General features: G+C 39.2%; 1 protein-coding gene across 11 annotated transcripts in view; it reads left to right on the top strand.

Annotated features, from left to right (window-relative positions):
• The window catches only part of ADGRL4 (adhesion G protein-coupled receptor L4), a 99,148-nt gene extending 73,206 nt beyond the window's left edge, over window positions 1-25,942 (top strand). For 5 of the 11 annotated variants that reach the window (XM_073357253.1, XM_073357250.1, XM_073357255.1 and 2 more), the window contains 7 exons: window positions 1,084-1,287; window positions 2,833-3,053; window positions 3,168-3,234; window positions 20,416-20,507; window positions 22,079-22,247; window positions 22,858-22,916; window positions 24,684-25,942. In XM_073357253.1, the coding sequence (XP_073213354.1) occupies window positions 1,084-1,287; window positions 2,833-3,053; window positions 3,168-3,234; window positions 20,416-20,507; window positions 22,079-22,247; window positions 22,858-22,916; window positions 24,684-24,696 (825 nt within the window). In that variant the 3' untranslated portion in view covers window positions 24,697-25,942. The other 6 variants (XM_073357251.1, XR_012160436.1, XM_073357257.1 and 3 more) reach the window with 6 other exon arrangements.
• Window positions 25,943-26,813: the final 871 nt, after the last annotated feature.

Here is a 26,813-nt window from a genome sequence, read left to right on the forward strand (position 1 = left end):
GCAATAGCACTGTCAGAAAATTGTATAGGAATAGCAAGGCAGGACTGAGTTCATGAACATTAAAACAGAGACTCTCACAAACATCACAGAATTGTGAAAATGACCCCTCACTTTGGGCCCCACTTACATTAAAAGGCCCCTAAGATTTTTGGAATCCATACAGGATATATAAAGAGCCTAGGTTTAGCCTTGGGAGGCAGCTTTTTTTAGTCATCAGAATCGGCGATAAGAAGAGCATTGGCATGAGTACGTTGTGCTGAGACAATTCTTCCACACTGTCCACTTCAGTCTGATAGAGGGAGCGTCTTAGTTGCTAAATAGCATCTTAAGTCTTCCGTTCAAATTTAAGACTTTTGAGGTGTCCTTGTGTAGTTTATTTTAAAAAGAGGATAATCTCTGGGCCTGTATTTAGAATCCATACTTAGATATACTTTATGGCCAGCCACAGCCTGTCCTTATGCGGTCACGTATTTCAGAGGTTCTTTTTGCTGAATACCAAGTAGCCAATGTAACTGTCCTTCTGAACAGAAAATACGTGCACATAATCATTAAAAATAGCCCATAATATTTTAGACCATATCCATGCTATGTATCTTGAACTAGCATTTGATTTAAGCAATTGGGATTTCCAAGTCTTTTATTGCTCATGTTTACACTGAAGAAAAGAGATGCCCTTATGCTATGTAGGCAAATATGAATGAGTCTCTGATGGGTAATATTTTAATGTCAAGTATTAATACATTTTATATTGCCAATATGTTTATCATTTAGTAATAGATCAGATATTTTAAGTCATATTACCAGATATCAATACTAAGATGATATTATGCAAGGAAATAACACATCACTGGTGTTAAGAACATTGAAATATTTATTTTACTATTGGTTTTCCTGAGCATTATATCTGCCTCAAAAAAAAAAAAACTTCTGAGATGATCAAAAGTATGCATTTGCACTGCAACCCTACACACAGTTTTGATGTATGTTTTGTAAAAAGGTAAAAGGGACTATATTATAGAATGATGCTTTTTTGACAAGGTACACAGTTATTCTCTTAACTATTATATTATAATTTCCCCCCAGGGTGTTACAAATTATAACATTCTTACAAGAATCACTCAGCTAGGAATAATTATTTCGTTGATTTGCCTCTCCATGTGTATTTTTACCTTCTGGTTCTTCAGTGAAATTCAAAGCACTAGAACGACAATTCACAAAAATCTCTGCTGCAGCCTTTTCCTGGCAGAACTTATCTTTCTTGTTGGAATTAATATGAACAATAATAAGGTGTGTAGCCTTTGTCTTTCCTTGATTTTTACATTTTTGCAAAGTAAATATACAGAATAAAGTACCATTTTCCATATAGCACGCAATAGTTTCTGATGTTAATATGAATATTCTAGTGCTATTGAGTCTCCACAGTACTTATGGTGAACACAAAGTGTTTTTTCTGTGCATGCTTTAGTTCAAGAAATGGAGCCACATTAATTGATGTAGCTACATTGAATTCAATGGTGCTTTGCCAGTTTACACTATCTGAGACCTTGGCCTCCATGTGGTTGGTATTTCAGCTGTTTCACAACCCTAATGTTTTGGCCTTTAACAGTTCCACCAACTAAGCATTTAGGTGCTGTACAAAGCAATGCTGGCGAATCAATGGATGGCACTTTTCCCTCAGAGTCAGTCCTGAATAAAGCCCCAGTCTTGTGTTAAAGACACTGTGCTGCTAGAGGTGCCATCTATCAGATAAGATCTAAAAGTGAAGTCTTGACCATTCACTGTCACTTTGTTAGTCTCTAAGGTGCCACAAGTACTCCTGTCCTTTTTAAGACCTCATAGAATCATAGAATATCAGGGTTGGAAGGCACCTCAGGAGATCATCAAGTCCATTGTCATATATTTGTCTTGGTATCTAAAAATCTGCTCAAAGCAGGACCAATCCCCAATTAAATCATCCCATGACACTCTTCAGTGGAGTACGAATGTTGAGCCCTGCTTCCTGGGAAGATTATAGTTCAGTTAGATATATTCTGCCTACCTAAAGTATCCTGTGGTTTCAAGTGAATATGGTATTCTTCACTTCCTGCCTTAAACTGCTGGTTAGCATTGATGTGTACCACACCAGAGGTGGCTGAGTCAGTAGGGGAGGGGGTTGTGACGTAATCCCTGCATAATCTACCTCAATGATGTAAAAAGACCTCTTTATCACCTTGAGATTCTCAGGTGAAAGTTGCTATGTACATGTAAGATATTAATAATTATAATTTTTGAATTAGCTTGACATCTTCTCTTTTTTCATGTATTGAAGAACAGTATTTTAAATTGATTGAAAAATATCACTTGAAATTCCTGAGACAGCTCTCCGGTATTGATTGACTGAGGAGTGTAATTTTACAAGCATTGTTTACTAAAAGCATGTCCATAGGCTTTAAAATAAAACTTTAAATAATGATTTGTCAGGCAATTTAATTTTGGTATCTCAAGGAAAAATGCATCTTGATTAATTCAGCACAATATATAGACTAAACAGCAATTGTGGGGTCAAGAGTGTCCATTTATAGATGTGATTTGGGCAGGGAGACACAGACATATCCACAGCTCGATTTTAAAAGTTAAATATATTTTCTTTGCCCTACAGATTGCTACAGAAAAATAATAATGAAGACGTTTAGTTTTCTGTTTAGGCCAAGTATCTCTAAATCATGGTTAAATTTTGACTATGATGATACCCTTTTGGCATAATTATTAATAAACAGAGCCCCAGGTCATATATTGTAATAGTAATAAATTAATTACTATTTATAACTTTGCTTTCTCTGGTTGACTTTCTAGCTCTTCTGTTCAATCACTGCTGGATTACTCCATTATTTCCTTTTAGCTGCTTTTGCATGGATGTGCATTGAAGGCATACACCTGTACCTCATAGTTGTGGGAGTCATCTACAACAAGGGATTCTTACACAAGAACTTCTATATCTTTGGTTACGTGAGTCCAGCAGTGGTGGTCGGAATTTCAGCAGCGCTAGGATATAAATATTACGGCACTACCGAAGTGTAAGTTGCTGTTTTACATGTCTGTTTCAGTCAATAACATGATGTAAGAATGCACAGGAAGTATATGCAGGAGTTGGGCACATTTCAAGACATTCTGTGCTGTTTATTTTTCAGATGTTGGCTCAGCACAAAGAATAACTTTATATGGAGTTTTATAGGACCAGCATGTCTAATAATTCTTGTAAGTATAATTTTCCTTTTTTATTATAGTTCATAAAACTGATAATAAAAGGTGTTTAATAATCACTAAACTATTGGCAGTTTATCTGTGAGTGCTAACTGTGGGGCAGGATTGATTATTTTAGACTATTTTTATAGTGTCTCTAAATTATTTCTATGCTGTACATCTAAATGCTTTGCTAGCCTGGAAAACAAATGTTTGACTAACAAAACTCCATGGCAGATCAGGGCTGTTTCTTTATACTTTTTTTCTTCCTTTTAACTTGATAGTTTTAGGAATTCAGTGCAGCATTTTTAGTCTGTAAGAAGCAACATCTTCACATTTAAGTGGTATCTCAGCAAGGCTCAGCAGGAGGTGTATACAGACACTGTGCCAACAGACAGATAATCTAGTATTTGAAATGTTCCGTTACTTAATCTTTTATCAGTGATCGGTCATCTTAGAAGATTAGACTGTCATCTTTATGGTTTTATCTTTCCTATGTACCCTGTCATCATCAAAGCTATTTTAAACTAAATTGCGATGTCAACGACAAGAACCCTCTATTTCACGTGGGCAGACAAGTCAAGTATTGATAGCCCTATTTCAGATCGGAAGAGGGCCTTTTTAATTCTTATTGGAAGTGGTTTCAAACCTGTAAATTTGGCAGGTATTATATGTTCCATTCTAAATAAGACATCTTTTGGTACTTTACAGCACCTAGAAATGCTCTTGAAGTTTAACAAACCATTCCATCTGTAATTGGGCATCACTGTATATAAAAAGATTGACAGTGATCAGACAATAGCAGGAGCTCTAAGAAGGAGAATGTATAGTGGGGACCTTATGGCCTCTATGGTCAGTTCAGTTACAATCCTTAGCTAATTTTTTATGTGTTTGGTGATAAATTTGTGGATTTTTAAAAGGAGAAAGTGACAGTGCTCAATATGAGTAGAGTGAAAGCAAAAGAGTTTAAGCAATGACTACATACATGAAAATATTAACCTCTTTAATGCTGAATAAAGTACCAGATATATTTTGGCCCAATTCTACTTGCATTATGTGTGTACCGAAAATTCCCACAGAAGTTAGGGGTCCAAATCTTGAGCTCTGTCGTGCTAGTTGTGCATCGTTCCTGCGAGAACTCTACTAGATACAGGACAATCTCACTCAGGACAATATAGCCCCCACTCACCCATCCCTTCCAAGCCCAGCACAGAAGCCAAAGGCAAATTTCAAGTCATTCTAACTTCTACATGGGAACCAGACCAGTGGAGAGTAACTCCAGCATCAGAGTAGTGCAGAGGTATATTTTGCAGGAGACAGGTTGTCAGGGCTGAAAGGGGGCAAGAAGAGCAGTGAGGAGAGACAACTCCTCACTAAGACTCAGTTTTCTCCTGTCTTCTAGATCGTAGGGCTTTGCGGGCTTAGGATGCCATTTCCCCTGCCTCCTTTATGGACTCTATCCACTTCTTCTGAGAGGATAACTTACAAGGTCCACATTTCTTTGTTCTTGCCATTCCCATCCTCATATCTCTGAGGGGGAGGGGTATCAGTTTTTCCTTTTGTCATTAATTTCTTGGCAGTGCTATGTCTTAGATTAATTCACTGTTAGTATAAGGAAACTCCAGTCTATAAAACTATGGGATCCAAATATAAAAATTGTCACAATATATACATATGAGTTTCAATTCTCAGATCCAACTGAGCTGTGCTTGGTGCAGGACCTAAGAAAAGATGCAAAGATACTTGACCCCACTTTTGTGGCTCCCCAGTTATGCCTGCTCAGCCCTTGGCATAAGTTAGAGTAGCATCAGAACTGCTCTAATTTATGTTTAGTCACCTTTGACCCCAGAAGCAGTCCAATCATCCAGTAGTAGGTGGAATATGTGATATACAGTGATAACCTGATTGCCATGTCCCCTACACCAAGAAGATCACGGGGCACAGATTGGAATGGGTTAGACCCACTATGTCAGTTCTACACAACCAGATAATTTCCCTCTCCAGGAAGAGACCACTCTGACTAGTTTCCAATCCCTTTCCATCCGTGGAGCAGCACAACATGGCTGTAGCAGATCAGGAAACCAGATCAACAATTGTTTTGTTGTGGTTGCTTATGCAATGAAATTGCCTTCTGACACTGTTTATTTTAACAATATTCTTACACATTGATTATTACCTGTTAATAACCATGTGTGCACACACTACTAAATCCATGAGGGAATGTACTCCATTCACAGTGGACTGTTTTGCTGCTGTGTGACTTTTTGATAGTTTTGATTGGGTGGTAAAACAGAAATTAAGAAGTGACATACACAGGAAGGTTTTCAAAGTACTTCAGGAGATTCACTAATTTGCCTGCTCTACTTTGAAAACCTCAACCCAGGTAACTCTCCAAGGAGAAAATAGAAAATATCTTATGAAATGCTTGATGTAGGAAATGAAGTCAGTACTAAGTTCTGTGGAATGGATACTGATGGCATTATTTCCATTCTTGCTATTCGTCCTTCCTGAATAGTGTGCTAGGTGCGGGGAATGTAACAATTGTATGCTTTTTCCAAGGCAATGAGGACTTGGAAATACCTTTTAAATTAGTAAGCTCTGTTTCTTTCCATAAGGCTTTCCAAGGTTGCTATTCCAGAGAAAGATTAATTAATTCAAAATCAGTGGAGAAATCTCTGAGAAAAAACACAAAACAATTACATACTTTGAAAAAGAAATGCTACTTTTCTTCTGAGATAAACAGATAGAGCAACAGAATCTTCAGATATAAAACTATATATACCGGCAGCTTTCAAACTTGCCTTTAATCCTCCACCAGAACTGCATACTGTATTCAAGATGTGGGCGTACAATGGGCGTACAAACCATCCTGATGTGTAGAAAGAATAGTAAATTTGGCAGGCGACCAGCTTGGCTTAACAGTAAAGTCCTTGCTGATCTTAAACACAAAAAAGAAGCTTACAAGAAGTGGGAGATTGGACAAATGACCAGGGAAGAGTATAAAAATATTGCTCGGGGATGCAGGAGTGAAATCAGGAAGGCCAAATCACACCTGAAGTTGCAGCTAGCAAGCGATGTTAAGACTAACAAGAAGGGTTTCTTCAGGTATGTTAGCAACAAGAAGAAAGTCAAGGAAAGTGTGGGCCCCTTACTGAATGAGGGAGGCAACCTAGTAACAGAGGATGTGGAAAAAGCTAATGTACTCAATGCTTTTTTTGCCTCTGTCTTCACGAACAAGGTCAGCTCCCAGACTACTGCACTGGGCAGCACAGCATGGGGAGGAGGTGACCAGCCCTCTGTGGAGAAAGAAGTGGTTTGGGACTATTTAGAAAAGCTGGATGAGCACAAGTCCAAGGGTCTGGATGCGCTGCATCCAAGAGTGCTAAAGAAGTTGGCGGATGTGATTGCAGAGCCATTGGCCATTATCTTTGAAAACTCATGGCGACTGGGGGAGGTCCTGGACAACTGGGAAAAGGCTAATGTAGTGCCCATCTTTAAAAAAGGGAAGAAGGAGGATCCGGGGAACTACAGGCCAGTCAGCCTCACCTCAGTCCCTGGAAAAATCATGGAGCAGGTCCTCAAGGAATCAATTCTGAAGCACTTAGAGGAGAGGAAAGTAATCAGGAACAGTCAGCATGGATTCACCAAGGGCAAGTCATGCCTCACTAATCTAATTGCCTTCTATGGCCAGATAACTGGCTCTGTGGATGAGGGGAAAGCAGTGGACATGTTATTCCTTGACTTTAGCAAAGCTTTTGATACGGTCTCCCACAGTATTTTTGCCAGTAAGTTAAAGAAGTATAGGCTGGGTGAATGGACTATAAGGTGGATAGAAAGCTGACTAGATTGTCGAGCTCAACGGTTAGTGATCAATGGCTCCATGTCTAATTGGCAGCCGGTATCAAGTGGAGTGCCCCAAGGATCGGTCCTGGGGCCAGTTTTGTTCAATATCTTCATTAATGATCTGGAGGATGGCGTGGATTGCACCCTCAGCAAGTTTGCAGATGACACTAAACTGGGAGGAGAGGTAGATACACTGGAGGGTAGGTATAGGATCCACAGGGACCTAGACAAATTAGAGGATTGGGCCTGTCAAGGTTCCTTATCCACTCTGAACTCTAGGATACAGATGTGGGGACCTGCATGAAAACCTCCTAAGCTTACTTTTACCAGCTTAGGTTAAACTTTCCCAAGATACAAACTATGTTGCCTTTTGCGCTTGGACTTTATCTTGCTGCCACCACCAAACGTCTGACAGGTATATAATTGGGAAACAGGCCATTTGGAAACGTCTTTCCCCACAAAATCCTCCTAAACCTTACACCCCCTTTCCTGGGGAAGGTTTGATAAAAATCCGCACCAATTTGCATAGGTGAACACAGACCCAAACCCTTGGATCTTAAGAACAATGAAAAAGCAATCAGATTCTTAAAAGAAGAATTTTAATAGAAGAAAAAGTAAAAAGAATCACCTCTGTAAAATCAGGATGGTAAATACCTTACAGGGTAATCAGATTCAAAACATAGAGAATCCCTCTAGGCAAAACCTTAAGTTACAAAAACACACAAAAACAGGAATCTACATTCCATTCAGCACAGCTTATTTTCTCAGCCATTTAAAGGAATCAGAATCTAACGCATATCTAGCTAGATTACTTACTAAATTCTAAGACTCCATTCCTGTTCTGTCCCTGGCAAAAGCATCACACAGACAGAGAGAGAGCCTTTGTCTCCTCCGCCCCCACACCCCAGCTTTGAAAGTATCTTGTCTCCTCATTGGTCATTTTGGTCAGGTGCCAGCGAGGTTATCCTAGTTTCTTAACCCTTTACAGGTGAAAGGGTTTTTCCTCTGGCCAGGAGGGATTTTAAAGGTGTTTACCCTTCCCTTTATATTTATGACAGGGCCAAAAGAAATCTGAAGGACAAGTGCACATTGGGAAACATAATTCCAAGTATACATACAAAATAATGGGGGTCTAAATTAATTATCACTCAGAAAACATATGGTGGCGTCATTGTGGATAGTTCTCTGAAAACATCTGCTCAATGTGCAGCAGCAGTCAAAATAGCAAACAGAATGTCACGAACCATTAAGAAAGGGATAGATAACAAGACAGAAAATATCATAATGCCTCTATATAAATCATAGAATATCACGGTTGGAAGGGACCTCAGGACGTCATAGAGTCCAGCCCCCTGCTCAAAGCAGAACCAATCCCCAACTAAATCATCCTAGCCACGGCTTTGTCAAGCCTGACCTTAAAAATCTCAAAAGAAGACGATTCCACCACCTCCCTAGGTAACGTATTCAAGTGCTCCACCACCCTCTTAGTGAAAAAGTTTTTCCTAATATCCAACCTAAACCTCCCCCACTGCAACTTGAGACCATTACTCCTTGTTCTGTTATTATAGCTTCAGCCAGTTTGCCTGGAACTGAAGTTAGGTTTAATGATCTGTAACTACCAGGATCGCCTCTGGAGTGTTTTTTTTTTTGTTTGTTTGTTTGTTTTTCAAAAATCAGCATTATTTTAGCTATCCACCAGTTATCTGGTACAGAGGCTGAAAAGCAATAGGTTACATACCATGGTATGTGTGAATCGTACATTGTACAATAGAAATATTCTAATAATTGCAGTGATTGACCATAGGATTTTGAACTTCATGTGTATAAATGAATGGGTAAATGAATAAAATATACAGATTGCAGTTGCACAATTCAGAAGAGTGACATGTGAATGATGAAAGCAGGCTACCAGTAGATTAATGCTTTTCATTAAGGGACTGCCTTCATATTCATTAGAGCTGGTCAATTACTTAAAAAAATATATTTTATTTATTTGATGAATTTTGCTGCTTTGGTCAAATTATTTATTCAACAAAAATGGTCAAATGAACTGAACAGTGCATTCATCAAATAGTATTCAGCAGCTTTCATACTAGTTCTGTGCATTTGAGGCTGATTCAGGATTAGTAATATTGCTGTAATCAATGCAAAAGAGGTTCTAGACAAAACTATTACAGCACTGTTTCCCATGTAGCAAATTTCCCATACTTAATGCTTTAATCTGGATTGTTCTGATTGATCACATCTTTCATGTTGAAAATACGCTCAGCAGAAAAAAATATTTCTCAGCCCTCAGATATCAGGCAGATTTACCACTCTGCCACTCCAGTTTTATAGTGCAGCTCCTCTGAAATCAATGCAGTTCCACTGGTTTAAAAAGCAACAACAGCAACTGGACTAATGGGATGGTGAATCAGGCCCATTGTCTCTTCAGATTTTGATATTATTATTTCTGTTCTAATTGTGAAGTTCATGGCCAGTATTCTTGATAGCCTACAATAAGTTATTTAAAAGGTTCCTTGACCTCCAGCACCTGCCATAACAAACTTTACCACCAGCTCACACTTTTCAGCTAGCGTTTATGCTCCTTAGAGTTTAAGCTTTCCTGGAGGTTACATTGTTGTAGATACCGATTTACATTTCTTACACAGATGTGTATTGTTTGGTCTCTAGTGTTTAGAGTGCATCTTCCAGAAACTATAAGCCATTTTAACCACTTGTTTTATATCTACGCTGGTTATTAAGTCTGCCTTTTAGTGGCAATTAATTTCTTTCAAGGACTTTCTATAGCTTTATTATTCTTCAGAAAAGTAAGTCTTAATAGTCACCTTTTCACCTTTCAGAAAAATGTTCCACTACTCCATTTCTCTGGATGAAGTGGAAAAAATTGGCAGTTGATTTAAAGATCAAGGCTGCAATCCTGATTGAAATACAGTAGTTCAGACTGTAGTGTTGTTCAGCAATCCATAAACCCTGCTGTGCTAAATAATCACAAAACCTGAGGACACCTACCTTGTTCCATGGACACCAATCAGATGCAGCCTCCAAACTATAGCTCCCTAATCTTACCAGTGTTGGAGTGGTAACTGTTTTCTCATTGAGGCCCTGGTACTTGTGCATGAGAGGAAGACCCAAACCTTCATGCATGTCTTCCCCAAATCATCCTTAATACACCTGTTCCCAAGCACCTGCAAATAATTTACATAAGAACATAAGAATGGCCATACTGGGTCAGACCAAAGGTCCCTTATGCCCAGTATCCTGTCCTCTGACAGTGGCCAATGGCAGGTACCCCAAAAGGAATGAACAGACAGGTTATCTTCAAGTGATCCATACCCTGTCACCCAATCCCAGCTTCTGGCAAACAGAGGCTAGGGACACCATTCCTGCCCATCCTGGCTAATAACCATTGATGGACCTATCTTCCATGAATCTATCTTCATCCCTTTTGAACCCCATTATAGTACTGGCCTTCACAACGCTCTCTGGCAAGGAGTTCCAGAGGTTGACAGTGCATTGCGTGAAAAAATACTTTCTTGTGTTTGTTTTAAACCTGCTACCTATTAATTTCATTTGGTGGCCCCTTGTTCTTTCTTATTTACTTTCTCAGTACCACTCATGATTTTATAGACCTCTATCATATCCTCCCTTGGTCGCCTCTTTTCCAAGCTGAAAATTTGGAGCAAGAGGCCAAGCCACAAATTTCCACCATAAGGGAATGTGCTCCTATTAAGTTGTTACATTGAGAACATCAAACTCTGATAGCTGGATGCTCCAGGGGGAGGGGATGGTGGTGCCACAGGTAAAAAAAAATGTTTACCAACGCCAAATATGGTGACCAGCTTCACCCTGGATGGAGCACGTGAGGGAGGATCAATCCAAACGAGCTCTGCCATGGAAGCAATTGCCACACAAAGCCCAATCTTTGCTTATCAGAGTTAAAAGGTTCTTTCTCAGACAACCCCATAGGCTGGTGGGAGAGCACTTTCAGGTTGTTAGCAGTGGTATAAGAAAGGCCCCAACTCCCACTGGCAGCCCCTTTTTAGTTTCTGCTAGCATGTGGAGGGCCCACTGCCACTTTCTCCAGGCCCATGCTCACACATGCTAACTGGAGGAACATTCCACTCATCAAAGTTAAATTGGTGGAAAAGCATCCAAGGAAAGAGAGGAGAGGAGAGGAATGGAGGTCAGGTGCAAGCTACCCTTGCAGACTTTGTGACATCATCCCACTAGGGTTGCCAGGTGTCTGGTTTTCTCCTGGAACACCCAGTTGAAAAGGGACCCTGGTGGCTCCGGTCAGCACCGCCAACCGGGCTGTTAAAAGTCTGGTTGGTGGTGCGGTGGGCCTAAGACAGGCTAGTCCCTACCTGTCCTGGCACCACACTGCATCCCAGAAGCAGCCAGCAGATCCAGCTACTAGGTGGTGGGGGCCACAGGGCTCCACACATTGCCACTGCCCCAAGCAGTGACTCCGCACTTCCATTGGCCAGGAATGCCGGCCAATGGGAGCCGGCGGGGCAGTGCCTGTGGGCAAGAGCAGCGCACGGAGCCTCCCGCCCCTCTCCCCCACCCTGCCCAGGAGCCGGACCTGGTGGCCACTTCTGGGGTGCAGCGCAGTGCCAGGACAGGCAGGGAGTCTGCCTTAACCCTGCTATGCCACTGACCAGTAGCCACCCGAGATAAGATCGCGCCCCATCCCTGAGCCCCCTCCTGCACCCCAAACCTCTCATCCCTGACCCCAGCCCAGAGACCATACCCCCTCCTGCACCCTGACCCACTGCCTCAACCCGCAGCTCCCTCCCACATTCTGAATCCCTTGGCCCCACCCCCCTGGCCTGGAGCCCCCTCCTGCACCTCAAACCCCACACCCCTAGTTAGAGCCCTCACGCCCTCCTGCACCCCAACCCCCTGCCCAATTTGAAAGTGAGTGAGGGTGGGGGAGAGCGAGCCACGTAGCGAGGGGAATGTAGTGAGTGTGGGTCGGGCCTTAGGGAAGAGTTGGGTCCTGGGGAAGGGGCTGGACTAGGGTGTTCAGTTTTGTGCAATTAGAAAGTTGGCAACCCTGCATCCCACAGCCAGCCCAATCCCCCACATTTTCACGCAGCACCCTGTTTCTTTTCTAGCTATGGAAATCATATCCACATGTGTGTTTCACCTTCATGCTGCTTTTCACTGAAGCCACTGACATTTGGATGACTTCTCTTCTTACTTTTCTATCCCTTAAAATGCTATTGGAGCTACTTTACTTTGTCTCTCTTTAAAGTGCTCATTAAAAGGAATGTGTGGGTTTGCTTCAGACAATCTACGGAGAAGAGTGATGTCCCCTGTACTTTTCCTAATGATGAGCTGTGATTATCTCTCTGACACCAACATCAATGGGTGAATTCTATGGAAAAATATTCATGAGCATAAGTATTTATTCAAATGGGAATTTGCTTCCACTCTGCTACTTCGATTCATCTTTCACAAACATTCTCAGGAGGGAATTTTTATTCACAAAAATGATTGCAGAAAAAATGTTACAAATATTCCCATGACCACAGATTCATAGGAGTATTCTCATTGGCAGTGTCACATGGCCATCCCCTGTAAGCTCCTTGGATTCGAGTCATCCAACCTGGGATCGGAAACAATACCATGTGATTTAAGTGACCAGTCACACAGCTGAAATAGTGAATATTCAGGGAACACGTCATAACAAATAGTTGCTGAGCAATCCATACGTCAAAATGTGTTTGATAAATAATACATCAAATAATGAACAAATCCAGTTTTAAAAAAAAAAAAAACAGATTCCCTGTGCATCACAGCAGCACTCTGTGCACCTGTGGGAAGTAGGAGACTGTCTGCTATGTATTCACACACACACCCTGTATTTGTAGGCTGCCAATTGACTTGAGTATCCCCAGGTATCATGCTGCTGGTCACTCTGCCCCACAGCTGGCACTCTCCCTCCCAGCAGCCTGCACACCCCCTAATGCCCACTATGCCTGGGGTCCTGGAGGAAGGCTGACCCCTGTGTAGCCAGCTCTACACCAGTTAAAGATGCTCTTGTGCAAGGGAAATCTTCAGGCACTGCTTTAAGGCAGCTTTAAATCCCCTTTGCACTGATGAAGGTGTGTGGGGACTTAAGAAGTGCCTAAGACTTGGCCCAAAGGGTACAGATTCTTTGTAGAAAAGGGAGCAGATTCAATCTAATAAATAGTTTATTCATATTATTATATGAATCATATCATATATCATATTCATTATTATTCATATAAACCTATCAGAACTATTACTTTCTCTCATATATTGACCAGTATAGGCCACAATCCTACAACAGAATACAAGCAGGCCACCTTTATACCCAAATGGAGTTCCATGGATGTCAGTGGAGCTCTTCATTGGCACAGAAGTCTACCCTTGGCTGCAGGACCAACATTAAAGAAAGCTATTTCAGAATTAACTAGTAAATCAAGGCTAGAGCCGCAAAGAAATTTAGGAGCCTAACTGCCTCATTAGGCACCTATATCCAAAATTTAGATCCTCAAAACTCCACAAAGCTGTCATCAAACGCTTTAGGTACCTAAATTCCAAATTTGTCTAAATTTCTGCTCGTGGCATGTGCAAAGCTACCTAAATCAGTATCTAAGCCTCAATGGGATTCTCAAACTAGGTGTTCCCTGCCTATGTCACCTGTGGAACCCCATCCATCTCCTGGAATGAACCTTACTCAAAACCGAAGGGGAGAAAGTGGTGGTAGTCCAGTGATCAGGGCACCTGCATGGGAGATCCAAATCTTCATGTTGTCTGACTCAGAGCAGGGACTTCAGCACCATCACCATGTCAATATCCTCATTTCCTTTGTGGAAGGACTGACCGGGCATCAGCACTTAACTCCAGGAGGGGGTTCCTGGCTGTGAATCCTATGTGGAAAGATGTGCCTCACTACCTTTGAAGGGCAGGTGTTAGGCCATACTCCCCTCCTCAGCATTTTCTATTAGCTAACTTAAGTGGTTCCCTGCTCAGTTTACTGGCTTTTGTGGATCCCATTCTTAGGTGTCTAACTCTTCCCATGCATCATATAGGGAGCCTGGATGCCTAACTCAGTGCTGCGGATTCCACTAGGCAGAAGGGCCCCTACGCATTAGACAGGGCAATACTGAAAGTCCTTTTTGTGGATCTAGCCCCTGCAATCCACTGACACACTGCACTGAATCTAGAGTGATTCAGAGAACAGAAGCTATGCACTCCCGTGAGAAATGCAGAAAACCACTTATTTATTTATTGAGGCCTCCCTAAAAGGGTTCTCAGAAATGTTGACAACTCCTCACTTATCAAATTGCTAAATCCACAGCTTGGGATGTTTAAAAAAGATTATGAAATATTCATAGCGACAAAACTTTATGAGAAGATGTCATAATTATTGAGACAGGGTCTGAAATGAACTCAACCAGCACATATTCATACTTTTAAATAAGTGAAGTTACTTAGACAATTAGAGTCACAAAATCTAACATGTACCACTGCAGACCTTTCCTTTATTCTAAACAAATTCTTAATTTTTTCCCTACATTTTCCACTGCTGTGTAAGGTTACTATTGTATAAGTAAAGCATTTAAGAAGTTGTAGCCATTTGGGAGATGATAATGAGAGAAATCAGACAGGAAACAAAACCCAGACTGTTTGACTGCCAGCTTGTGTGCAATTTTATGCAATTAAGATGGCATACATTTTCAATTTGAAGCTTGAACTGTTATATTGTTAGCAGCTTAACTCTATTCTACCCTTTCAGAAATAATGTCCCACTAACTGTTGTTGTTTTATCCATCAATTAGTCAGATACCCGGACAGATCTCTCTCTCTCTTGCTTCATGGCAGAATTCAGACCATCACAGACTCGTTAATTCCACCACTGATAATAAGGGTCACTGAAGGGAATGATACAGATACAACTGTGCTGAACATCAGACATTGTTTGAAGGAGCCAAAATCAATCTGATGTATGTAAAAAAGTCAAGTATATGCCTAAGAAAGCAGCAGGAGAAATGTTCTCATTCTTTTTTGTGAGATCTGACATCAGCATATAGATGGTTTCATCAATTATTGAGACAGAGACCGAGAAAGGAAAAAAGAATGATTTGGGGGCGTCATTTTTGAAGTTTGAATGTGGAGTGCTCAGACTGAATCAGAACGAGTACGTCTGATTCTTTAGAATTAGCTCCTTCTTTATTGTACTAGCTCTGCTTTGTAATGATGGAGAGCCTTAGAGTCTGGAACTCAAAGGACTTTAATATCTTATGAAAAGCTAAACAGTGTTTTCTGTGTTCTTAGACCAGAATAGCATTTATGAAAGTACACACTCCCTTTCTCTTCGGTAAATACATTTGTACTTGAAATAGCCTCGAAAAGCTTAGCTTCAAATTAAACTATTACTGCTCTGTTATAAAGCGTTAAGTTTAGATAGTCCTGGGAAATTTCATCTTAACAGTTATTCTGATGCTCTTCCTTATAACAAAGCATCTGGCAGAAACCCACTGTATATATTTGTGCAATCAGTTGCTCTTGTGCCACACATTCTGTACGTTACAAAAAATAAGTATTCTCTTGGTTGCAAAATCTGAAAGCTGTAACATAAACTGATGGGGCAAAATGATGGCAAATCTCCTTGCTCAGTAAGCTCTCAGTTCTATCACCCTTACTCACATTGAGTAGTACCCTTTCTCCTCAAGTAGTCAGAGTGATTTAGTAAGGGCTACTTATGGAGTAAGCTACTACTCAACATAAGTATGGATAGCAGAATCAGGCAGTTATTTTGCATGCATTAATACATTTTATACATTATAACATTTGGCACGCATCAAAAAATAATTAGCATTTGATGCTAAATACAGAAGTGTTTCATATAATGCGAAGCAGAAACATAATATGTACTCCAGGATATAACATTGTTATTCTGCCATTATAAAATACTCCATTTTTAACATTTTAACAGTGGAATTAAAGATCATTTTAAAACATAGCAGTTGCTAAGCAATATGCTATTAGCAGGACTCCAACAGCTTGGGGCATTTAGCATTTTAAAACCTATGTGATCATCTTTATATGATTACACAATTTGAAACATACAGTTAGAGATCAACAAGGAAGTTTTTAATTTGCTTAGACAATAACATAATGCTATTTTTCAGTACTTTTCTGAGTCCTTGGAGTGGCATGTTTGCTGTACCTAGACACCACACACCACTGTTGTTGGACTGTCTCCCTATATCACCAGTTCCCAGAAAACTTCAGAGATCAACTCCATGCTGTCAATGGAAGGGTAGGAGAGCAGAGGCAGGGAAGCAATGACACCCAGGCTTCAGAGGACAAGCAAGTAGAGTACAACCACTTCAAATAGATTTCTCCATGGATCATGGAATAACTGTGGTTGGAAGGGCATACCTTCGTTGATTCCACTGGCAAACAAACCCCATCTCATGACAAGCTGATTAGTTGAGACCTCTGTGGGTTTCTTCAAATTTGCATATTTTTTAATCCTATGAGTTTTTCTCCAAAACGGCATCATCCAGACCATGACATACATGTATGAGGGCCATCTTTAAACTGCAGAGTGAGTTATGCATCTGATGAGGCTCAGAGTAGTGTCGATTCTTACCTGTAAATCTTTTGATACTCCACTATTCCTCCAGAAAACATTTAGGTAAAATCCTGGCACCACTAAAGTCAATGGGAGTTTTGCCATTGGGGCCAGGATTTTATCTCAGATTTCTGACACCTCCTGTCCTGGATGTGGAGGATCCTACAAAGAAGGGTGTGTTTGGACAAATCAAAATATAGCGCTTCTATTACCGTATGACAACAAAATGCATTTAAAGCCAGCTGTCTAATGTCTGGAAGGTGGCAACAAAAGATGAAATAACTTATGCTCCTTGAGTTTCCTTAGTTGTGTACCCAATATGGAGCTGTCTGATATCTTTCTGATCCATCATGGATCCTAACGTAAAAGCCAGCATTCCAGGATGTCATTTGGATTTCTGACTCTCGCTGGAGGAATCTGAGATTAAATTGGTTCATATACATAGCTGTCTCCCTCTATAACATACATTATAGCTAATTTTCCTTTTTCAATGGCTTTTCATTTACACATGCCTTCACTTTTTTTGTTGTTCACATAAAAAGCTATAGAACCACAAATATACCAGTGCACATAAATGCTACTAGAAGGTAAGATAGGTCTGGCTAAATATGTTTTTGTAAATGTATTTAGAAACAGGTAACGCGCCGTAGATGATATGGTAGGGGCGGTTTCTCTTTCTCAGGGGTTCTCAAACTGGGGGTCGGGACCCCCCAGGGATCGTGAGGTTATTACATGTGGGGTCGCGAGCTGCCAGCCTCCGCCCCAAACCCTGCTTCACCTCCAGCGTTTATAATGGTGTTAAATATATTAAAAAAGGTTTTTAATTTATAAGGGGGGTCACACTCAGAGACTTGTTATGTGAAAGGGGTCACCAGTACAAAAGTTTGAGAACCACTGCTCTATCTTCTTTGGCCAACCACTTATGTCATTGAACTTCATAGGCCACTTCTAAAAAGTCAGAGTAATTTCAAAAACTGTACTTGCAAAGCACCCAATCCTCCAAGTTGCTGAGCACCTTCAGTTCCCATTGAAATCATTGGGACTAGGGGCTGCTCAGCACCTTGCAGGCTTGGGCTCTATGTCAGAAGCTTTTAATTTGTGTGCCTGATGTTAAGGGAGGAAAGTGGAATAATAAGAATTCAGTTTGCCACTTGCCCAGTGGCACCTGGTTTTTATGAGTGTACATTGCAGTTTCCCCTGTTTTTTGCAGGAGAATGCAGTTTCCAGACCTGATTTATCTCTAGGGGACATTACAGTTCCCCTTTCCCCCATTAGATCATATAGTGTTAGAACAGCAGACCAAAAACAAATACATACTTCACAGAACCCCCGTCAGGACACGCATCAATTTCTCAAGCCGTTCAGCCTTTGTTATATTGAAAACAAACTTTATAACAAGACATACTGTAACTTCCTTCCTTACTTGGGAAAAATGTGGCTCCTTGGTGGCAATTGCAAATATTTTGTTATCACCTACTCTTGGGTCATCTAACAGGGAAAGCTGCAGTCCAAGAAGTTTCTTGCTAGGGTTTGGAAAATTTGCATACAAGTCACTGTTTTGAGCATTCTCACTTTATTATACACACTGCAAATGTATTTGGCTCATTATTTTTTATGTACAGAGTACTTGGAAATGTTAGAACATGGGGTAAAAACCTACTTAGGATTTTAATAACTTTTGCAAAATACCCTGAATTTCAGAAGTAAAGCTCACTGTCATTACCCTGTAACACAACCTCCTATGAGGCTACTTGAGACAATAACTGTGTTCTGACAGCAGACTCCAATGAAGCCACCGTTAACCTAACCCATTCCCTTGATACATACAGATTATTCCCTTTATAATTAATTGATTAATCAAATGATTAGAATTAATGGTTATTACATTAGTGCAGAGGGCCAAATCCTAGTACCTTGCTCAATAGACAGAGTCAATGGTCTGTGTAGGGGAATCCCATTGGGATCCAGGGAAATGGAATCTTCCCTCACCAACACACCCCTTTCCCAGTTACTCCCTGTGGGCTGCCCCATTCTCACTTTTCAGGACATTTTTGTCTATAGGCAAGGAATAATAGGATTTGGCCCATAGGCCCTGCTACAAAGCCCACTGAAGTCAATGGAAAAGGCTCTCATTTGGCATTGATGGGTTTTGTAGCAGGCCCATCGAATAGAAACTAGGCCACATGCTTTGTATTATGACTCAAAGGTCTCCAATCTTAGGCCACTTTATAGAGAAATTACCGTGAGTATTCTCTCTGCGTACGGTATTTGGATCACATTTTACCTTACTTTTTAGACAGTATTTTAAGAAATACATTAGATTGGCTATGCAAACTTCACTGTATATACCAAGTTACTTGATCTATTATTCACCAATAAATATATGATAAAAAGTAACCCTGCATATAATTATCACAACTACTGACTTACTTATAATTAACTTTGAAAAACTGCTGGGTTGGGAGATATTATAGATTACAATTTTAAATGTAAGTAGCTTCAGAAAATATCTCCTGATCTATGCAAGTGCAAGGTATTCAATGAAGAATTAATTCCCTAAACTACTAATCAGCTCTCTCTCCTGTCTTATCAAATTGTAAATACATTATTACTGTATTAAAGCAGGCTAATTAAAGCAGAGCCTGCATTTAACAACATACCTAATACCACCTCTCCCCCCAACATAATCAACAATGTTCTGAGCCCATACACAGCAAATGTTAGAAAATTAAACTGATACCTTAATAGTGATACTGCACTTTTATAATGCTTTTTTTTTAAAGGAAGAGAAGGGGGGAAATAATACACAATCATTCTGGAGAAACAAGTGAGGGAGGTATTAATTCTATTCAGTCTACAGCCGTAACCCACAAGCATCTACAAATAGAATCTGGAAGACATCCAGCTGAAACTTGTTTAATTTATTAACATTTTTAATAGATGCTGATGTTAAATGCTTCAAACCAAAATAAGAAATTTTAAAAAGGAAGACCGCAAACCCATATATCTTGGAAAAGAAATGTAGTAGAAATTTAAACATGAAAGCTCATTGAAGCCTAGCCAAGCAAGCAAATTGAGCATCATTTGCAAAACCTCTTTTTTAGTTCTTTTTTCTGTTTCAACCACAGATAAAGCACGATAATCATAAAACAGGTCCAAAAAAATCACTAAAAAAATTATTCCCCAGTCAAACAAACATAAATATAACACATAATACCCAGCAAGGAACCCTTCAACCAAAGTTATTTTTGAAATTCTTTGTGTAAACCTCTGTTTTTTACTCCGCTTGAAAGTTTACTCACCCTAAAGACCTCAGATTATATGATGCCATTAATATTATTTGGCAAGAAAAAGCATATATTTTATCAATATAGAGTACAATGATAAATCTGTAGGATTTTATTTTTATATATATACACACCCACAGAGGAAAAAAATTTGAGCAGAAAATCTAAGAGATTTCTCAATGAAATCAATAAAAACATTTGCAGGCTACTGTCAGTGATACTGTTTAGGTGAGATAGAGTTACAGACCTGTTTGATCATTGTTTATTACAGGGCTCATAATTTTGTTTTTAATATAAGTGGATCAGAGAGAGGGGTTTTTGCCCCCAACAACAGATTCTTTAGAGTCCATGTACACAGAAATCTTTATCTGACTTGTTTTATTTAAACATACAACTGATTTGCACATCAGTCTGAACTAAAAACAAAAGCATTTTTTCCCTCAGGTTAATTTGCTGGCTTTTGGGGTGATTATTTACAAAGTATTTCAACACACTGCTATGTTAAAGCCCGAAGTTAGCTGTTATGAAAATATAAGGTAAGTTTCCCTTTTAACACAAATTATACTGTGCATAACTTTAAATACAATCAGAAATTAAAGTGGTCATTCCAAAAATAATGAATTTGCCTACTCAAGGATTTTTTTAATGGTTTGTAGAAAGAAAACTAATTCTCTGTTATCACATTAAGTTTATTTTGGGCTAGATTCTGCCATCTTTTGCTCACATTGAGCAATGCCTTTCTCCTCAGATAGTCCCACTGACATGAGTGGGACAGCTTGCAGAGTAAACAAGCTCTACACAAGATGAGTATCAGAATCTGGCCCTTTATAAAGAACAAGTTAAAGGCTGGTGGTAAGGGTTAAAGGCCTAATTTTCCACTCCAGTTGAAGCACCAGATCTTGCAGCCCCTACTCGGGCAAAAACTGATTTCATGAATTGTGCCTGAATCAGAACTGAAAGATTTCTCCCTGAGTAAAGAGACATATAATAAATATATGAAGAAACCAAGTTCTCAGTGAGTCACATTATCTGTGAAGAAATTGTACAATGAGGCTCAATGTTTCCTTCTTTTCTTTTTCCTTCCCCAGGATTTTTACTTTGCATGCTGCTATGATTTTTCCATCAACTCTCTCTCTTTAAAGCTGATTTATAGGGACCTTGAAAACCGTTTGTGCAGGAAAAGCTGAAGTGTACTACAGGGAACATTGAAAACAACTTACTGTTTGTGTTGCTTAGAAACACTCCTGCAGTTTCAATGCATTGCCCAAGATTTATAGTTAAGATTTAGAAATTGTTTGATTGATTACTTTCTTTTATCCCTCATCCTTCATAGCTTCATGTAGTGAGTTGGTTTTAATGAAGTTGAAAATTATTCATTTTCAGAGGAACAATGCTAAAAATGTCTTCTGCTCTAAGGAAGTCCTGCAATGACTGGGCTAAGAATGAATAAGGAAGTAATGAGTGGTTTCATTTCCAAGACAACATACTGTAATTTGCTGGAGCAAGGGAGCTATACAATATGTTCGCAAAAATAAATCACAGCCAATCAATGTATAGAATATTAAGGCAGCAATATTCTGAGCTGGAACTATGTGAAGTTATTTGCGTTGTAAAAGCAAAATCTTTTTTTTTTTTTAAAGAGAGTGCATTGTTTTACTGCTGGCCCCATTTTCTGATGAGGAAGCCATAAGATCTCTTTGATGCCATGCATATGTGTTCACCTAACAGCATACTGTACGTTTTTCCTGGTTTTGGGGGGAGAATACTTCATAACAGACATATGGTTTACTTTGGGGAATTACACTCACAGTAGATTTAAAATCAAATCATACAGCACTGCAGTACACCAGAGGAAACTTATATGAAGATTAAAAAAACATTAAGCCAATGTTTTAAATCCATCCAGTCTTACCCTTTTACTATTCTACAATGACTGTGAGCATATTCTTGCAATAGTACTGCAGCACAACCTAAAGTATACACCATGCAACCGCAAAAAGCTAAATGTTCTCAGACCTTTGTGAAGCATTCATTTTTCAAAGGAAAGATTAGAGGAAGAAAATGATATAGGTCACCACATTGAGTGCAATGTTTTTCTTTTGCTTAGGTCTTGTGCTCGGGGTGCTCTTGCTCTCCTGTTCCTTCTTGGAGCTACCTGGATCTTTGGGGTGCTCCATGTGGTCCAGGGATCAGTGGTCACTGCGTATCTTTTTACAATTTTCAATGCATTTCAGGGGATGTTCATCTTCATATTTCTTTGCGTTTTATCTAGAAAAGTAAGTACCATCTTTCCTGTGGGAAATGTTGCATGTGAATATTCATATATAACAACAAAATCAGGAACCTAGTCCTGCAAACGTTTACGCACATGAGTAACTTCATGCATCTGAATTAGCTCTTTGAAGTCAATGAGTGGTGTTCACATATGCAAAGTTATTCATGTATATAAGTGTTTACAGGATCATGCCCTCTGGCATAAGTGGTGTAATCCTGACCCCGCTGAAGACCATGGGACTTTTGCCACTGACTTCAATGGGGCCAGAATTTCACCCCAAATTCTTATCTTCTCAGATATCTCTCCCAGGTTTAGGGTTTTAAAAACAATGCATTTCAATGTCAAAAATGATTACAGTGCAACTACTCTATGAAATAATTTAAAAGGTTGAATAAATCTGGTCTTCATTCTTTTCAATTAGGATCTGAACTGAGGCTTACTGTTCACATTCCAGTACTGTGTTCTGAGATTATGTAGTCTTTGGTGTCCTTTCCTAATGCCATAATCAGTACCTCAGTATTGAACACCTTTAAAACCAAGTAAAATGGAACACTGGCTTTATTAATCTGTTAATAAATTTGTCATGTTTTAATCCCATCTTTTCATTTCAGATCCAGGAAGAATACTATAGGTTGTTCAAAAATGTCCCTTGCTGTTTCAGCTGCTTAAGGTAAATGGAAGAAAAATATGTATGAGCAGTACAATGGAAGAAGAGAGGAGACCAGACATTATTATTGTTATTTTGAAAAATGTAGCATTGTGAAAATATGAAATGACCTAGTGAACAGTTAACCTGTCTTAACTCAATAACTGTCTCTCCAGTATAGGCATTGTACTTAAAGGTGCACTCATGCACAGTATTTATACTATACTGTGTACAATTGGTATACATACACAAGAGAAGCTGGATTATTGTAAAACAAATATCATAAACAAGAAGAGAAAAGGAGTAGAATTCCTAAAGACGCTAGAGACTTTTCGTAGTTTAGGGTTTATTTCTAATATTAGAAATATTTGCAGTTCATGAGAGAGAAAGAGGGAGAGAAAAAACCAACTGGCACAGCAGATTTTATTAATCACTTTGCTAGTGGAAACATGCCTGTTGCCTTTTTTGTGGTAATGAGATTGTTCACATAAAGTTGTGTATTACCATCTACAGGGAACGGGTTCCATTAAAGTGTTCATAGAGACAGGTCTGCTTCAGCCCAAGCTTTTGTTCAATTTAAAGTAGATTTTTAAAATGTTTTGTGGTTTCATATAATTCTCTTCCTCCTCCCAAATATATAGTTGTATTATTAATTTTTTTTTAACTTGCAAGGAATTTCTCCGAGGCCTGGTCTAATAAAATAACTTGGACTAGACATTTTGTAAGTCCAATTTCTTTTGTGAATATCTTCACAAGAATTTGGTGCTGATTTTATTTAACTATTGAAAGATTGGTATCTACTACATCCAGCATTGTGACTTGGGAAGGTTTTGGAAAATAAATGTTTTTATGAGTTTGTCATCTGGTACACATTTTGAGGATCCTGACCTTATTTGTCAAATGAAAATGCAGGAGCATAAGCTACAAGGGCAAATCAATATAAGTGTAAATGCAAGGGTATGTGCCTTAGTTTCAGTGTAAAATATATTGTAAATACCTAGCAGATTCCTTTGCTTCCTTTATTACACGCAATAGTCTTCCATCCGGGCCCCGGATACTGCGAGCACTTACACATGTGTTTAACTTTAAGCCCATGATAATTCTGTTGATGTCAATGGGCCTACTCGTGTAAGTTTTGTGCGATTGCAGTCTAAACATGTTGCTTCAGCATTTCCAATGTTGTCCTCTTATAAGGTCTGCTGTCATATCATCCTTTTAAGTGCCTGATCTTGTGAGGTGCAGAGACCCCTCAGTTCCCACTGCCTTCTCAGGAAGTGCCCCGCACCTTAAAGAATCAGGCCCAGTACCATTACTGGTAGGGGGCTGTGTAAATATGTAGCTGTTTATAAAATTCTACTACTGTCTTTTTTCTGTTGAAATAAAGAACACCTCTTAATAATTTTATTTATAACTAAGAAGGCTTTTTAGCAATGGTCAAATTTGCTTGGTTTTTATCTATTTTCCTTACATACAAGTCTTTACTTACAATACATTTCCCATTAAACATATTGTATGTTTCTGTCAAAATCTTCTTTTGAAAGTTCAAGTGGCAATCTTCTTTTCATTTTTTTTTTCAGAGAGAAGTAATTACTGTTGGTCACCTGTATGTAAAATATGTTAATAAACTGAACTGTTTTGTTTGATTCTTTCAACATGTTTCTTTTAGTTCATTTAAAGAAATAAAGAAACAAGTTCTATAGCTGTTTTGCTGAATCTATTTTGCTAGCTGTATATTCTCCTTAAGCTGTAGGGATATACAGATGCATATCACTTACATATGTGTTTTCACAGGAATCCCTATTAAAGCATCATCTGTTATCTCATATAGAAATGTGTAACCTGTACTAAGGTTGTCTGGGCAAAGAAACACCTCTACTAACTGCAAAATGACTTCAGTATGCTCAGGGAGATTGAAAAAGTACCTTTGAAAGAAAATATCCCACAAAGTGTTTACATTACAATGGACTTTATGATTAAAGAACATATTTTAGAGCGAAACTCTGCTGTCCAATCCATGGGTCAGATCTTTACTCTGATACTTTACTTTCCTCCCAGGCACTGATGAAAGATCCAGGCACGTAAGAGAAGATCTATCATGTGGCTCTTAGAATTCTTAAATCTTAGGACCTTAATATATTTGTCCTCACTAAATAATGAGGATAAATATAATTGTATTGGGCACATCAATCACCTTATCAACACATGCCCCATCCCACACAAGTTTCTCATTTCCGATACTATTGCCAGAATGAGCCTTTCCCTCTCCTTTAGCCATCTACCGCTGTGAACATTTGAAACTGGCCCTCAGCCACACATTGAAGCAGGCAGTTTCTCACTTCCTGACCAGCTTTGGTGGCAGTCTGTTCTTCAGCTGCTCTGTGGTCTACACCAGCCTCTGTGGCAAGTACATACTGTTGCTTCTTGGGCTGAGGGTGGGAGAAAGGGCTCAGCAACTAGTGGAAGATGGCTGTCATTGAATGAGCCAGCAGGGTAGGGAAGAGAGGAGATGGTTCCTGTCATGGTGGATCTGTGAGCAGACAGGAGTCTTGAACCAGATTCAATTCCCATGGGATACTGGCACAGCACTTTCTAGTTGCTCCCCAAATCTCTTGAAAAATAGCTATTCCCTCAGTTAAGCTACCTGAGTACTGACCATTTTCCTATGGTTTAATTTGTTTAATTATTTTTAGATGCATGTGTTTCACCTGAGCAGTTTCTGCATGCAGTGTAATTAGTATTCAGGTAACCAATGAGTTTGTCACTGACAGACTGATTTAGTTTTTATTGAGATATGTGGAAGACTTTACCACACTGTATTTCTCTTGGAGATCCCAATCTTGCAACCTTAAGGACATGCATAAGTCTTTGTAGAATTGGACCTTTAGCAAACGAAGAATACTGTATACTACAATAGGTATAAAACCACATAGTCAAACTATGTTGCTTTATTCTTTTACATGTATTAAATGGAAAAATAAAATCATGATAAAAAACTACATTTTTAATCAATAATGAAATAATAATGAAACTAGCAGAGGTCTTGTGATATGACAGGGTGTAATCAATAAATCTTGTACCACATAAATATGTCTGTATGTCGAATCATATTTCAGAGTCTGTGTGTTTTGTTGATGTACCTTTCCGCCTCTTCAGATGCAATTTAAGAAATGTTATTCTGGGTTCAGAATAATTACAATAAAATTCATTTCTGTGTGCTTCTACCCCAACCAAAGCATAGACTGTAACCAACAGAACCAACAGAAATATCCAAATGGAAAACACCACCTACACATTATCTATGGCTTTGCTAAGAAAACTCATACTCCGGCGAGTTGTATAACATGAACAAACTGCAGTGCCAATAAGAAATCTGCATGACCCATTTGTCAGTCCAGCTTATTACCTGTTGACTGATGTAAGTTCCTTTGAGACGTACAGATTAAGAGTTTTTGAAAGTTTGTGGCACCTCCAGTTGGGTCCAGTAGGGGGTAAAATTAGTGAACAAGACAGATGAAAATAAAATGTTAAGATTCAACTCTGAAATTGTGCTGGCTGGAAGAGAGGGAGTGTTTCTACTAAACCAATTAAAGCTTATGTTCACTGTTCCATTTGGAGATGTGCTACAGAACATTATAAATAAGATCTAGGTTCAGAAAGACCTGTTCATTCTGTAAATAATTACTTCACCTCCATTCCTCACTGAATTGAAAGTGAATTTCAAAGAAGCTGCAGCATTTAGGAGATAATTATCCTCACAGCCAGCCCAGCTTTGGAAGTTTCAGGCTGCAAGAGAAACACTGCAGAATAGACCACCTGTAATCTTTGCCTGCTGTGAAGAAACAAGTATGTGCCACCACCACCGCAAATATTGTTCAAATTACACTTAAAACCTTCCCAATTTTTTTTCAACTCTCTAATTTT

The sequence above is a fragment of the Lepidochelys kempii genome, chromosome 8 (assembly GCF_965140265.1).
Source record: "Lepidochelys kempii isolate rLepKem1 chromosome 8, rLepKem1.hap2, whole genome shotgun sequence".
Taxonomy (NCBI): domain Eukaryota; kingdom Metazoa; phylum Chordata; order Testudines; family Cheloniidae; genus Lepidochelys; species Lepidochelys kempii.